The 15,145-nt window shown below is 59.7% G+C and overlaps 1 protein-coding gene across 1 annotated transcript in view; it reads left to right on the top strand.

The window, feature by feature from the left end:
• Positions 1–14,806, top strand: part of SLIT1 (slit guidance ligand 1) — a 63,369-nt gene extending 48,563 nt beyond the window's left edge. Inside the window, exons 9-37 of the mRNA XM_054163409.1 lie at positions 243–390; positions 888–959; positions 1,223–1,294; positions 1,394–1,465; positions 1,586–1,729; positions 1,870–2,033; positions 2,139–2,162; positions 3,287–3,431; positions 3,566–3,640; positions 3,828–3,971; positions 4,246–4,389; positions 4,487–4,653; positions 5,771–5,903; positions 6,932–7,000; positions 7,375–7,446; positions 7,655–7,726; positions 8,006–8,077; positions 9,571–9,734; positions 10,100–10,224; positions 10,411–10,508; positions 11,291–11,430; positions 11,790–11,883; positions 12,048–12,185; positions 12,496–12,733; positions 12,823–12,953; positions 13,049–13,203; positions 13,269–13,557; positions 14,116–14,327; positions 14,398–14,806. Of these exons, the coding sequence (XP_054019384.1) occupies positions 243–390; positions 888–959; positions 1,223–1,294; positions 1,394–1,465; positions 1,586–1,729; positions 1,870–2,033; positions 2,139–2,162; positions 3,287–3,431; positions 3,566–3,640; positions 3,828–3,971; positions 4,246–4,389; positions 4,487–4,653; positions 5,771–5,903; positions 6,932–7,000; positions 7,375–7,446; positions 7,655–7,726; positions 8,006–8,077; positions 9,571–9,734; positions 10,100–10,224; positions 10,411–10,508; positions 11,291–11,430; positions 11,790–11,883; positions 12,048–12,185; positions 12,496–12,733; positions 12,823–12,953; positions 13,049–13,203; positions 13,269–13,557; positions 14,116–14,327; positions 14,398–14,642 (3,818 nt within the window). The 3' untranslated portion in view covers positions 14,643–14,806. The remainder of the gene's footprint in view (positions 1–242; positions 391–887; positions 960–1,222; positions 1,295–1,393; positions 1,466–1,585; positions 1,730–1,869; positions 2,034–2,138; positions 2,163–3,286; positions 3,432–3,565; positions 3,641–3,827; positions 3,972–4,245; positions 4,390–4,486; positions 4,654–5,770; positions 5,904–6,931; positions 7,001–7,374; positions 7,447–7,654; positions 7,727–8,005; positions 8,078–9,570; positions 9,735–10,099; positions 10,225–10,410; positions 10,509–11,290; positions 11,431–11,789; positions 11,884–12,047; positions 12,186–12,495; positions 12,734–12,822; positions 12,954–13,048; positions 13,204–13,268; positions 13,558–14,115; positions 14,328–14,397) is intronic.
• The last annotated feature ends 339 nt before the right edge of the window (positions 14,807–15,145 follow it).

The raw sequence follows: 15,145 nt of genomic DNA, 5'->3' as shown, positions 1-15,145 counted from the left end.
TGGGGATGACACGTGGAGACCACCACCCTACCAGTGTGGCAAAGTGTGCATCAGCCTGTGCCCTTGGAGCTGCATGCCTTTTGTGCAGGCTTGGAATGCACCAAAATCTTGTGCAGCAGCTCCAAGGTGCCACAAGCTGTCCTGGCACATCAAGCTGTCACCAGAGTCCCTTACTCAGGGTGCTGCCGGCCACCTGCCTGGCTCAGCTCTTGCAGTTCCCATGCTGACTGCTTCCTTGACAGGACAAACAGACTCAGCACGTGTCCAGCTCTGTAGCTTGTCCTCTGGCTCCTGCCCAGCCATGTGCACCTGCAGCAATGGCATCGTGGACTGTCGAGGCAAGGGGCTGACAGCCATCCCTGCCAACCTGCCTGAAACCATGACAGAAATGTGAGTATGGACCCCACACCGTCACCACTGGGCTCCGGACGGCTCGAGGCAGTGGAAAGGCAGGGGCAAGCCCCAGGGCTCAGCCACTTCACGGCAGCCTTCCTTGCTCTTCTCCCATGCTGCCCAGATTTGTCCCTCGATTTAGCTGCATTAAAAATGTAAACAAACAAATAATCTCCTTAGGGAAATCTAATTATGGTGCAAAGTCCCCGCTGGGGTGGCACGCAAAGCACGTGGGGGGCAGCAGGCATCCCCCAAACCCAGGGTGCTGTGGGGGTGCTGACCCCACCCTGCCAGCACGGTCCCCCATCTGCAGCACCCCTCGCTGGTGGAGAAGGCCCTGGTCACAGGCTGCAAGTTGTCCTTGGGGTGAATAATGCCACCCCAGTGGGGTAACCTACTGCAAGCCTGGGGAGTCTTGCAGCCCCCCAGCACTGTCATCGGGGTGCTAGGACTTGGCCAGCCCTACAGCTCTCATCTCCCCCCTTTGTCTGCAGACGCCTGGAGCTCAACGGCATCAAGTCCATCCCCCCAGGTGCCTTCTCTCCCTACAAGAAGCTGCGCAGGATGTAAGCATGCAGCCCCTACCAGCTCACCCTGAGCCCCAGCACCCTTCTCCCTGCTGGCTGTGGCTCTGACCCTGCAGCCCCCATCTCTGACAGATGTGGGGCATTTCCCGTGACAGGGGTGCCCCACACAGCAGCTCTGGGATGGGTTCTTGGATACCCCCAGTTCTGTATATCATGTGCTGGGGGTGGCACTCTGGACCCAGTGGGAGGATGGGGAAATGAGAGAAGAAGGGATCAGGCCACTTTATCCCTTTGGGTTTCAGAGACCTAAGCAACAACCAGATCTCGGAGATCGCCCCTGATGCCTTCCAGGGGCTGCGCTCGCTGAACTCCCTGTAAGTGACTGCACCAGGGGTGGGGTGTGGTGGGTGCTGTGCCCTCTGAGTTTTGCCCCACACTGTTCCATTCCTCTCACACCTGCCTTCTTCACTCAGGGTGCTGTATGGCAACAAGATCACGGACCTCCCCAAGGGCGTTTTTGGGGGACTTTTTGCCCTGCAGCTGCTGTAAGGCACTGGTGGTGGGTGGGATGCTCTGCAAGGACACTGAGAAGTGGGGCTGAGCTCCCCAGCACCTGTGGTGCAGTGAAGGAAGTTCCCAAACTGACCTCCCTCCCTGCCTGCCAGGCTCCTCAATGCCAACAAGATCAACTGTGTGCGAGCAGACACCTTCCAGGACCTGCAGAACCTCTCTCTGCTCTCACTCTATGACAACAAGATCCAGAGCCTGGCCAAAGGCACCTTCACCTCTCTGCGAGCCATCCAGACCCTGTGAGTGCCTGTGCCAGCTCCAGTGCCCGAGCGGGTGGCTGCCTTTGGCGGGGAAGTATCTCGGCAGGTAGCCAGGGCTGGAGCTGGTGGTCACATGCTGCCCCCCCCAGCAGTGTGTCACCTGCTGTCACTTGTTTCAGGCATCTGGCCCAGAACCCCTTTGTCTGTGACTGCAACCTGAAGTGGCTGGCAGACTTCCTTCGTGCCAACCCCATTGAGACCAGCGGTGCCCGCTGTGCCAGCCCCCGGCGCCTGGCCAACAAACGCATCGGCCAGATCAAGAGCAAGAAGTTTCGCTGCTCGGGTGAGGGCTGCCCCCGCCCCCGTGATGCCACCCTCTTCCCAGCCCTGCCCCAGCCTGCTGTCCCTATGCTCAGGGCCCTGATGTGCCTTTTTTTCCCCCCTGCAGCCAAAGAGCAATATTTCATTCCAGGTAAGAGGAGGAGGCACACGTGTGTGGTGGGCAGGGAGGTGTGTGGGCACAGAGCCCTCTCGGCCAGGCTGCCTCTGGGGTGGTTGTATCAGAGCCCTGCAGTCTGGACCAGCAGGACTTCTCTGTGCTTCCCATCACTTCTTGTTGCTGAGTTCCCAGGTGCTGCAGTAACAGAAATGCTGGGTACCAGGACATGTTGTGGCATCTGCCATCTTGCTGTGACTGGGATGAGCCCAGAGGTGTCCCTGGGGCTCAGCTCTGATTGCAGGAGGGTAGAGGGTGGTGGGCAGTGCAGTGCCCCCACGTACCCAGGACAGATGAGCTGCTTTGAGCATAGAGAGGAGTAATACGTGTGCAGTGGCTTGGATGAGGGGAGTTGACCACGAGCCAGCAACGTGCTCTCGTGGCCAAGAAGGCCAATGGTATCCTGGGTTGTATTAGAAGGGGTGTGGTCAGTAGGTCAAGAGAGGTCCTCCTCCCTCCCTACTCTGCCCTGGTGAGGCCACATCTGGAAGATTGTGTCCAGTTCTGGGCCCTTCAGTTCAAGCACAGGGAGCTTCTTGAAAGAGTCCAGCACAGAGCCACAAAACTTACGGAGTGGAACATCTTCCTTACAAGGAGAGACTGAGGGAGCTGGGGCTCTTTAGCTTGGAGGAGGCTGAGCGCTGACCTCATTAATGTTTATAAATATGTAAAGGCTGAGTGGCAAGAGGATGGAGCCAGGCTCTGCTCGGTGGTGCCCAAGGGCAGGACAAGGGGCAGTGGGTGGAAGTTGAGGCATAGGAAGTTCCATGGAAACAGGAGGAAGAAGTATTTCCCTGTGAGCACGACAGAGCACTGGAACAGGCTGCCCGGGGTGGGATGTGGAGTCTCCCTCTCTGGAGGTATTCAAAACACATGTGGATGTGTTCCTGTGTGATCTGTTCTAGGTGATCCTTGCTCTGGCAGGGGGGTTGGACTGGATGATCTCTCGAGGTCCCTTCCAACCCTTAACATTCTGTGATTCTGAGTTGGGGAAGAGTTGGAGTCCAGCTCGGGGTGTGGGAGGATCACAGGAGGGGCAGGCAGGTGCAGCCCCTGTGCCTTTGCCCACTGGAGCCCACACTGCCCTGGTGTGTGTGCAGGGACAGAGGATTACCAGCTGAGCAGTGAGTGCAACAGCGACGTCATCTGCCCCCCGAAGTGCCGGTGCGAAGCCAACGTGGTTGAGTGCTCCAACCTGAGGCTCACCAAGATCCCAGAGCGCATCCCACAGTCCACAGCTGAGCTGTAAGAGCTTCCTCCCTCCCGCCCTGCTTTCCCTCCTGCAGCTGGAGCATTGCTGATGCTGGGGTTTGGCTCGGGTTTGGTCTGTGCCAGCCCCTTCGCAGCCATCTCCTGCCCTTCCCTCTCGCCCACCCCAGGCGCCTGAACAACAATGAAATCTCTGTCGTGGAGGCCACTGGCATCTTCAAGAAACTCCCACATCTGAAGAAAATGTGAGCATCAAGCTGGCACAGCCCCATTGGGAGTGCCCAGGGATGGGAAGTCACATGAGGGTCTCGATGGCAGGGCAGCCTGGAGCATGAAATGGGGAACATATTGTGCCCTGAGGTGGGACCTGGATGTTTCAGGATGAGGTTGTGGCAGATCTCCCCATCCCAGCCTGCTTTCTTCTCTCCACAGCAACCTCAGCAACAACAAGGTGTCAGAGATTGAGGACGGGGCATTTGAGGGGGCATCCTCAGTCACTGAGCTGCACCTCACCGTCAACCAGCTGGAGTCTGTCCGGAGTGGCATGTTCAGGGGCTTGGATGGGCTGAGGACCCTGTGAGTGCCCCCTCTGCCGTGGGCACAGGGGCAGCAATGTCCCTGCTTCTTTCTCCCTTGCCCTGCCCTGGGCTGCTGCTCTCCACATCACTGTGGGGCCAGCTCAGGCTGTATCCAGAGCTTGGGGGGGCAGTTTTTTTACTTCTCAGGTACTGGCTCAGGCTCATTCCGCTGCCTGGCAGCGAGGTGGGCACAGCCCAGACACTGCTGAGGTGGGTTTCCCCCGTGGCACCCAGGCAGGTCGTTGGGTGCCCTCATCCCCTTCCCTCCGCAGGATGCTGAGGAACAACCGCATCAGCTGCATCCACAACGACAGCTTCACAGGGCTGCGCAGCGTCCGCCTGCTCTCCCTCTACGACAACCAGATCAGCACCATAGCGCCGGGCGCCTTCGACACGCTGCAGTCCCTCTCCACGCTGTATGTCTTGGCCCCCACCTCAGCAGGGGGCTGCCGAGGCTCTCCTTGCCCGGCGGCCGCTCGGTGATGCCCTTGCGCTCCTCCCTTCCGTGTGCAGGAACCTCCTTGCCAACCCCTTCAACTGCAACTGCCAGCTGGCCTGGCTGGGGGACTGGCTGCGCAGAAGGAAGATTGTGACAGGGAACCCACGGTGCCAAAACCCTGACTTCCTGCGGCAGATCCCGCTCCAGGACGTGGCTTTCCCCGACTTCAGGTGTGAGGAAGGTAACTCATGGGCCTCGTGGTGCTGGGGGTGAGGAGATACCAAGCTGCTGTTCCTCCCAGGCTGGCACTGTGCTCCCTGACCCAGCACCGTACCTGTTCCTGGGATGTTTGGCAGTGCCCCATGGCAAGCTGGTTGCTGGGGATGTTCCCTCAGCCTGCTGACTCCCTCCCATAATAATGCATGAGTTTCCCCTCTGGCTGCCCAGCCCTTGGGGTTGCTCTCAAATACCACAAGCTGCTCTGGGGCCAGGAGAAGAGTTTGCACCCACTGCACGGTGTGGCCATGGTACATAGGCAGGTCCGTGCCTGCATCGCCATGCTCTGGGTGCTGGCTGGGGCAGGCGTGCAGACAAAACCCACCAGGATCAGATTCACCCTGCTCCTTCCCTCCTTCCTCTCCCAGCCCTACAGACTCACTGGAGCTGGGCAGATGGAGCAGGCAGGGAGTGTGTGTGTTGAGAGAAAACCCTTTTTTTTCAAACTTTTGAATTTAGAACAGCTTTTGAGCCCTCTGGAAAATATTTGCAAACAAATCATCATTTCTTCTGCTTTCCCTCCTCCACCACGTCAAAAACTGAAGGGTTGCATCTTGTGCCTCTGCTAGCAGTGCGAGTTAGCATACGGCCGCCCTGGGGACGCCTCTCCCGCAGGAGCCCTGTGCTGCAGTAGGGAAGGGGGAGCGGTGCCGGCCCCTCTGGTGGCTCAGGGCAGGCTCTGCTCCCTCTAGCCTGCACCAGGTTGATAAAGGAGGTTATTTCAGGAGGATTTGAAGGGCTGAGTCCCTTCCTTAGTGCCCTCCTCTCTGCCATCTCAGGGAATGCATTGTTTGCTCAGAAGTTGTGAAAACCAGAGCAGCCTTGAGCAGACTGTTTGCATCCATTCCAGTGGGGCAGGTGGTTTCTGGGCACAGAAGCGATTCCTGCACTGCTGGCTCTCAGATGGGCTAAGGCTATTGCCTGCAAGTGGGCTGCCTGCAGCACTCTGCTTTGGGGGTGAGGGGAGGTGGTCAGCATGGGAGGGAAGCAGTTGTAGGTGGGCACAGGGCATTGAGTCCAACCTCAGCTGGTGCCTGAGAGCTGGGCCCTGGTGACTTTGTGGCTGTCTGTGCCTGGTGCAGGTCAGGAGGAGACCAGCTGCATCCCCCGGCCGCAGTGCCCGCAGGAGTGCACCTGTCTCGACACTGTCGTCCGCTGCAGCAACAAGCACCTCAAGGCCCTGCCCAAGGGCATCCCCAAGAACGTCACAGAACTGTGAGTGGCAGGCTCTGCCCAGGCTCTCCCTCCCTACTGCCAACAGCTTTGCAGCTCAGGGTCAGGAGGGTGCTGCAGATGTCAAGGCAGAGATGGTCCCTCCCACACCCCCAGCCCAGTACTGGGAGCAGGATCCCTACCCAGACAAAAGACCCTGATCCCAGCAAGGGGCTCGTCAAGAGCCTCTCTTCCCACTGAGGGCTACCAAGGGTAATGTGCAAGGGCTGCTGTCAGAGCAGCCAGGTCCCTGCTCTTTGGCCTTTGGGAAGGGGCAGCAGGAGACAGCCACTTGCTGCAGCAGTGAAGCCCAGAGCTCTGTGGGGATGGAGCCATCCTGCCTCTGGCAGCATCCTGGCCGCTCTCACCTTTCACCATGGCTGTGGGGATGCTCTTGGCAGCCTCAGCTCTGATCACACAATTAATGGGGATGTGATTTGCCTGGGATCAGCCACCCATCACCATGAGAGCCAGGGAGATACCCAAGCAGCCATACCAGGTCTGGATATGCAGGCACCATTATGCCCATCGCTGCACAAGGGTCTCTGCACCCATCTAGGGTGGGGAGCAGCAGCCAGTCCTGCATGCAGGGGGTGTAGGCACTGGTTGTGCACATATATATGTACACCACCCCCTCAAACCCCTGCACTGTCTTGCACACCCCTCCTCTCCCTGCATCTTCTGCTCTCTCTCACACATGCCTGGGGAACAGTTACAGCCGCCCACGCTCACAGGGGATGTGTAAATGCAGCACTTGGCTGGCTGCACTCGTGCACGCAAGCTGCTGGGGGGACTGTCCCCAGGGAACCACATGCAGAGTCCCTGGGTGTGCTAATGTGCTTGCATCCTGGCCCCACTGCCAGGCCAGGGGTCCCCAATTGCCTCCAGGGGCCCTGGGTGCGAGGAAGGAGGTGATGCTGGAGATGCTCCTCACAGCCTGAAGTCAGTGGCAGTGTGCAGGAGCAACAGGAGGTCAGAGGGGGGCCTTCTGCTTCTCTGCCATTCTGAGGTGCTTTTGTTCTCCTTTGCAGCTATCTGGATGGAAACCAGTTCACTCAGGTCCCAGGGCAACTCTCCAACTTCAAGTACCTGCAGCTTGTGTAAGTAGTCAGGGGCAAGAGCCCAGGCAGCTGGTCCTACTGCTGGGACCTGTGGGTGAGGACAGGGGCTGTTCCCATGATGTGCAATCCTGAGGAGGGGCCTGACAGACTGCAGGGTACCCCTCTGTGTCCCCTCTGCACTGGGACACAGCTGGCTGGCAGCAATGTTCACCCACTGGGTTAACACAGCCTCTGCTGGGGTTGGGCGCGTGGCAGAGACAGGACAGTGGCATCATTGCCATCACCCTGTGCAATAGCCCTGTACTGTCTTGGAGGTTGTACTGTTGGTCCTGCCCCACCACAGCTGAGCAGGCAGGGAAGCAGTGAGGGTAGACAGAGCCTCACTAGCTCCAGCTGGGGCTTCTGTTTTCCAGTGATCTGAGCAACAACAAGATCAGCTCCCTGAGCAACTCCTCCTTCACCAACATGAGCCAGCTCACCACCTTGTAAGTACAGACCCTGCAGCATGCCACAGGTTCCCTGTTCCTAGGGGACCTCAAAGACTGAGAGGGTGCTGGGGACACCAGGGTATCCAACCTTCCCCCTTTGGGTTGGCTGAAGCTGTGGTTTGAGCTGGAGCTGACATGGGTGGCAGGGGTGGCTGAGAGAAGCGATGCCCATGGTGCTGTGTTGCTGCCCTCTTCCCTTCCACAGGATCCTCAGCTACAATGCCCTGCAGTGCATCCCTCCTCTGGCCTTCGAGGGCCTCCGCTCCCTCCGGCTGCTGTGAGTACCTGCCCCTAGTCCTGCTCACAGCCCCACTCAGCCCACTCTCTGCTGCTGCCTGTGCCTGCTCGGAGCTGGGTGCGGGCAGGCAGTCAGGGTACAGGCTGCAGCAGGAGCAAGGGGAGATGCATCAGCCTCTCAGAGCAGATGGTGAATTTGTGACTGTGTTGGAGTCCAGCACTGCCACCCACACCTGTGAGGTGGGGCAGCCCAGCTGGTCACAGTCATTGCTGCCTACCCTGAAGCAATGGGCAGCAAAGGACCCTGTGTTCTCTGCAGGTCCCTCCATGGCAATGATATCTCCAGTCTCCCAGAGGGCATCTTCGCAGATGTTACCTCCCTGTCCCACCTGTGAGTATCTCTTGCTTCACAAGGTGCAAGGCTGGGCTCAGGCTCTGGAGACCTTTAAAAACCACGGGTCTGAGCCCAGCTTCTCTGTTGGCTGAGCTGCCTCCATTCCTCTTCTCTGGGCTAATACCTGGGGAAGTGTTTATGGGGCTGTGTCAGACTGTGCTTGCCCTCCTCGTGCTCACTCCCCAAGCCTGGGTGTGCAGCTGAGCTGCTTAGTGCTGCTGCAATAGTCTTATGGTTCTAGCTGGAGGTAGTGTGGGGTCCCTCCATGCTCCACCATGTCCCCAGCATCCCCTAACATGCAGGTAGAGCCATTCAGGGTGCTGACATGGCCATGGGTTGTTGGGGGCTGCCTTGGCACTTCCTGCAGCAGCCTCTCTAAATCTGTCATCAAGCATCAGCCACTCTTTGAGAGAGCTCATACCCCAGGAGCACAGCCTTTGCTCATGGTGACTGGTCCCTTCCCTGTCCCTTCTGAGCCATTCCCACCCACCTCCTGGAGGCCAGTCTTGCTCCTGGCATCCTGGGGGTTTCAGGCTGTTCCTGTAGGCTGTGGAGAGCTCCTTGTTTTCCAATCCTGGTCTCGCTGTGCTCTTTGGGAGCAGCACTGCTCAGTCTGGTCTTCCCTGGCTCTTCGCTGATTTCTCTGTTGGAGCACAGTGCTGCCTGTTCCCGCAGGGCTGAGCTGTGTCACCAGCCGGCGCTGTTGGTGCTGTGGGACCAGGTTTGTAAGCCCCAGCAGACCTGCCGTCCCTCCCAGCTGCCTTCTGGGCTGCTGGCTTCTTCCTTGCTCACAGGTGTGAGTTGTGCTGGCTCTCCATCACTGCTGACCTTTGCAGTGCGGGAGGGTGCAAAGAGACATCCAGCCCCTCAGCCTCACACATCAGCTGCTGCTCCCTGCCCTGCTCTGCTGTGGGGCAGAGCAACCCTCCCTCCTTCTCCTTCTCCCCTTCCTCTTCCTCCTCTTTTTCCTCCTCTTCCTTCTCCTTCTCCTTGTCTCTCAGAGCAATTCCTTGCTCTTCCCCAGTGCTGTCCACACAAGCCCTGGCTGTGACATTCTGTTTGTCCCCAGCAGCCTGTTCCTGTGTTCCTGCCCTTCAGGGTTGTGTAGCAGAGCCCAGGCTGGTCCTGTGGTTTCCACACAGCCTCAAGGAGCTTTGCCTGGTTTGTGCTGGGCCCAGGCAGCATTGCCCAAGTGTTGGAGAGGGAATGCCAAGGAATTCTGTGTGGACAGCACAGGAGAGCCATGAAGCACTGCATGGGCTGTGGGGCTGGCAGCAGTGTTGTCTGCCTGGGCAGCAGGATGGAGCTGTGTGCTCCAGTCCTCCACCATGGTCACCACCACTAGTGGGTCCAGAAATAGAGGAGGATTGGGTCCCACCATTACATGGCGGCCCAGCCAAGTAGCAGAGTGCTGTCCAGTCCTAAGGTCTAAGACCCTGGTTCCTTCCATCAGGGCAATGGGTGCAGTTTTGCTTTTCCTCCCCCTGCAGAGCCATTGGGGCCAACCCCCTGTACTGCAGCTGCAACCTGCGCTGGCTCTCCAGCTGGGTCAAGACAGGGTACAAGGAGCCAGGCATTGCCCGCTGCGCTGGGCCCCCTGACATGGAAGGCAAGCTGCTGCTCACCACCCCTGCCAAGAAGTTTGAGTGCCAAGGTGAGAGGTGCTGTCTGGCTGCCTTCCTCAGGCAGGGCAGCAGGTGAGATGAGCTAGGCTGCTTCCTGCCCTGCTCCTGGTGGGGTAATGCTCCATGAGTCTGGAGGACTCCAGCGGTTCAGTCATTGAGCTGCCATGTGGAGAAGGGGGACTGGGACACCTCTGTCTCCTTGTTTGGCTGGTGGCCACCCCTGGTGACCAGGCAAGCACGTGACCATCCCATTGCTTGGTGCACAGCCCCTTGGCAGGGCAGGCTCTACTCCCAGCCACAGCTGGGGCTCCGATCCCAGCATTGATGCCCACAAATGGATGCCACTTTTTCACTGCCTACATTGATGGTTATCTCTGCACTTCCCATCCTGCAGGCCCACCTGTCCTGAGTGTCCAGGCCAAGTGTAACCCCTGTCTGTCCAGCCCCTGCCAGAACCAGGGCACCTGCCACAATGACCCACTTGGCTCATACCGCTGTGCCTGCCCCAGTGGCTACAAGGTACCTTGGTCCTGGAGGACCCCAACCTGTCGGGATCATACCTGCAGAGAGGGGAAGGGAGCAGCATGGGGACTCTGCTGTGCCCCTGGGGCACATGGCAGTGCCCTGTGGAGTGGGACAAGACAGGGGGAGTGGGACACAGCACTATGGCACCCTCCTCACTCCCATTTCTCCCGGTTTCCCCAGGGCAAGGACTGTGAGGTGGCAGTCAGTGGCTGCTCCTCCAACCCCTGTGCCAATGGAGGGACCTGCCAGCCCCAGGAAGGGGAAGGAACCAGGTTCAGGTGAGCACTAGACAGGAACCCACAGAAGATGAGTGTTTGGGCAGCAGTGTGGATCTCTGGCATCCCATGGAGATAGAGTCTGGTGCTTCCTTCCTGTTGTGCATGCTTCCTGTATATGTAGCTGGGATATCTCATTCACCCAGCAGCTCCAACCCATGCTGCCTGCTCTGCACAGCCCTGCCTGCAGCTCTGCCAGCACGGCTCCGGCAAGAGCTGAGCACTGGCTCAATTTGCCCATGCCCCCCCAGCCCTGCAGGCTCCTGGGATGAGGGTAGGAGGAAGAGGGGATCAAGCCACACTGGGAGGTATGGAGAGGCAAGGTGCAGCAGGATCTGGGGCTGGGATCTGGCGGCTGCAGCAGGGCTGACTGTGAGATGAGGCAGGCTGCAGCCCCGGGGTTGCTGCCGTGCCCACACACATTCCTCACTCCACCCCGAACACTTCAGCACTTTCCAGGAACTGAGTCTCAATTAGTGGCTGAAAATAAATGGCAGGCTGGGGGTGAGAGGGGTGAGGAGGTGGTCTGTGCAGCCCCTGTACCCACCTGCTGAGTGGCCCCTCAGCCTGTTGTGGCAACTCAGCATCTTCACATGTGCTGTTGTGGGGCTGCACATTGCCACTGGCCCCGTTCCTGGTGTTTGGCAGCAGGGCACCCAGCCATGCTCCCTGGCACCTCTTGGCATGCATAAATCCTTCTTGCCAAGGTCCTGTGCTGGCATTTTTGGGGGGAATCACCCTGAACCGCTCCATTTCCCAGCCTCTGACAGTGTGCCCCATTCCAGGTGCCTGTGCCCAGTGGGCTTCGAGGGCCCCAGCTGCCGTGATGCCAGCAACCCTTGCAAGGAGCACAGCTGTGAGAATGGAGGATCCTGCGTGCTCAGTGCCACAAACTACACCTGCTTGTGCCCAGCCCACTACACAGGTACCCACCACAAGGGCTTAGCCATCCTCAAGCTTTGCAGGCCTGGCAGGGGTGTGTGACCAGTGATGAGCACTAATAGCTCCTCTGCTTGCTGCCCCCTGCCCCTTGCCATGACATCTGGGTTTCTCTGGGCCCAGCTGCCTCAAGCTTGGGTACACAAGCTGATCTCCCACACCCAAGGGAAGCCCTCGCTGCCTGGCTCAGGCAAGAGCAGAGCCTTGTGCCCGGGGCAGTGCAAACTGTGGGACTGTTGTTCCCTGCCTTGAGCCAAGCACCCTGTGGGCTCCCCTTGATCCATTAGGACCCCTCTAGTCCCGGAGCTGCTCGGCACCCCTGCCACCCTCTCTTCTACCCTGCAGGGGATTTCTGTGAGCAGCCTTTGGACTTCTGCTTGGCTGAGCTCAGTCCGTGCCAGCATGGCTCCACCTGCATCTCCACCAGCCAGGGGCCCAGGTGAGCCCCCTCCACAACCCCCTTTCTCCCAGCTGCCTGGCAGGAGAGATTTGCTTTGGCAGGGCTGCAGATTCTGGGCCGGTGAGGGGGCACAGGGTGGGGGGAGGCACCCACTGGTAGCTGGGGAAAGGAAGGGACAGGCGTCAGACCCTGGCCTGCCCCAGGTGTGAGTGCGCACCCGGCTACGTGGGGAGCAACTGCAGCGAGGACTTCGACGACTGCCAGGACCACCGGTGCCAGAACAATGCCCGCTGCCTGGACGAGGTGAACGGCTACTCCTGCCTCTGCGCCGAGGGATACAGGTACCTCCAACAAGATGTGGGTCTGCTGGGGATACCAGCAATGGTTATGTGTCACCGTGGAGGAGGGACCAGACTTGGTTACCACATCCACCCATCCATCCTTTTGTCCTGTGAGAGAGCAAGAAGTAGGGCAAGGGAAGGAGGCTGGGAGGACGGTTGTCCCTAGGGAGGGACTGCAGGGCAGGGCTCAGCAGCCAGACATCCTTCTGATGGCACTGGCTGGAGACCCTTCTTGGGAATCCCAAAGGCAGTGGGCAGGGGGTAGGGCATTTTCCCAGTCCCATGCCAAGCATCACCCTTGGCCCCGCAGTGGCCAGCTCTGCGAGATGCCAGCCCATGCTGCCAGCCAGCCCAGCCTCTGTGAGCGAGCTGAGTGCCAGAATGGGGCCCTGTGTGTGGAGCGGGGTGCCCGAGCCCTCTGCCAGTGCCTGCCTGGCTTTGGCGGCCCCAAGTGTGAGAAGCTGCTGAGTGTCAACTTCGTGGACCGTGACACGTATCTGCAGTTCACGGACCTGCAGGACTGGCCCCGGGCCAACATAACTCTGCAGGTGAGGGCTGGAGGAGCGTGGGGGCATCAGGGAAATGACACTGGGAGTACTGCCCCAGGGATATGGGCTCCCACCTCTCCCTCTGCCAGGTCTCCACAGCCGAAGGCAACGGCATCCTGCTGTACAATGGAGACAGTGACCACATGGCCGTGGAGCTGTACCAGGGCCATGTCAGAGTCAGCTATGACCCTGGCACTCACCCCAGCTCAGCCATCTACAGGTAACCTGCCACCCCTTCCTTCCCCACACTTCTGGGACCACCCCCAGCCTTGCGTGGGTTTGGGGGTTCCCCGGTGACCCAGCCATCCCTGGCAGCGCTGAAACCATCAACGACGGGCAGTTCCACACCGTGGAGCTGGTGACCTTTGACCAGATGGTGAACCTCTCCATCGATGGCGGCAGCCCCATGACCATGGACAACTCGGGCAAGCACTACACGCTGAACAGCGAGGCTCCCCTCTATGTAGGAGGTAGGACAGGGGGCAGGGGGGCAGCGGGGATCGTCTGGGCACGCTGACAGCCCTGTTCTCCCCAGGGATGCCTGTGGATGTCAACTCGGCTGCCTTCCGCCTCTGGCAGCTCCTCAATGGCACCAGCTTCCATGGCTGCATCCGCAACCTCTACATCAACAACGAGCTGCAGGACTTCACCAAGACGCGGATGACGCCGGGGGTGGTGCCGGGCTGCGAGCCCTGCCGCAAGCTCTACTGCCTGCACGGCATCTGCCAGCCCACCGGTGCCCAGGGCCCCGTCTGCCACTGTGAGCCCGGCTGGGACGGGCCCCACTGCGACCAGCCCCACGGCGGCCCCTGCCAGGGCCACAAGTGAGTGCCCCTGCCCCATTGGCCCCAGTGACCCCATATGCCCCACTGGCTATCCTGAAGCCGTAGCCCTGCCCCACTGGCTGTCCAGCATCCATGGCCTTGACCACCACAGCACTTCCTTAGCTCCTTAACTGCCCCTTCCCATTGGCTGCCTTGTCACTGGCTGCTCCTCACTGCCCACTGTTCTCATCCTTGCCCTCTCCATTGGCTGTCCCTCCTCACTGCTTGCTCTGCCCACCCATCTTACTGGCTGTCTGCCACCCTCCTCGGGGACTGGGTCATGCTGATGGTGCCATGCCATAGTGGTGCCATACTGCAGTAGTGCTGTGCCGTGCCATGCCACTGGCACTGAGTTATGTCAGGGCTGTTAAGTGCTGGTAGTGCCATGCCAAAGCCATGCCAGTGCTGTTCTGTGGCAGTGCCATGCCAGTCCCAGTGCAATATTGTGCTGGTGCCACACCAGTGCTGAGCCATGCCATGCTCAGAGCTGGTGGTTGTGCATGCTGCTGCTGTGCAGTGCCATGCTGGCAGGGGCCTGATGGTGCCGGATGCCCACAGGTGCGTGCATGGGCTGTGCCTGCCCCTCGATGCCCTCTCCTATAGCTGCCAGTGCCATGAGGGATATCAGGGTGCTCTCTGCAACCAGCCCACGGAGCCACCTGACCCCTGCCACCACCAGCCCTGCGTCCACGGCCGCTGCCGCCTCACGCCAGAGGGACAGCCCACTTGTGAGTGCCACAGCGGCTATGCTGGAGCCCTCTGTGACCAAGGTAGGTGCTGGGCAGATGGGTGCCCGGGACGCAGCCCCAGGCTGTTGGGCTGAGCATTGCTGTCCCACAGAGCCGGAGTGCCACGGGGAGCCGGTGCGGGACTACCACCAGGTGCAGCGGGGCTATGCCATCTGCCAGACGACGCGGCCGGTGGCCTGGGTGGAGTGCCGGGGGACCTGTGGCAGCCCCGGTGCCAGCTGCTGCACCGGGCTGCGGCTGCGGCGCAGGAAATACGCCTTCGAGTGCAGCAACGGCGCCACCTTCGTGGAGGAGGTGGAGAAGCCCAGCAAGTGCGGCTGCAGCCAGTGCCTGTGAGCGGCCCCAGACTGCGCAGGGGCCGGCAGGGAGCCCTCCCGGAGCCAAGGACCTCGCTTTGTCCTGCAGCCACCGTGCTGCTCTCTGGATGTTCCCGAACTGCAGCTGCATCAGAGGAGCCCAGTGGAGGGCAGAGCTGTTGCATCTAAAGGATTGAGGGGAAAAAAAAACACCACAACAGATGAAACAAGAAAAGAAAGAAAAAACCAACCACAAACAAAACAAATGTGTAGATAGAGACATTTTAAAGAACTGCAGCTACACGGATGTGTGGATACGAGGTGGGCTCTCTGCCCTGCTGGCCCTTGCCCACTCCCTGTGGTGCTCTGCCTTCCTGCTGGTGCAGCCGTGGAGGGCATTGTCCATGTCCCACTGCATGTCCTCTTCCTAGAAGCCCCATCCCTTGCATCCAGCCTGGCAAGTCACGAGTTTTTCCATCACCTGGGCCTCGAGCAAAGAGGTCTAATATGGCAGAGCCTCAAAGGCCTTGACAAGCCATAGCT

Source organism: Dryobates pubescens, chromosome 8 (genome assembly GCF_014839835.1).
Source record: "Dryobates pubescens isolate bDryPub1 chromosome 8, bDryPub1.pri, whole genome shotgun sequence".
Lineage (NCBI taxonomy): Eukaryota > Metazoa > Chordata > Aves > Piciformes > Picidae > Dryobates > Dryobates pubescens.
This window is presented reverse-complemented; position numbering and strand designations above follow the sequence as displayed.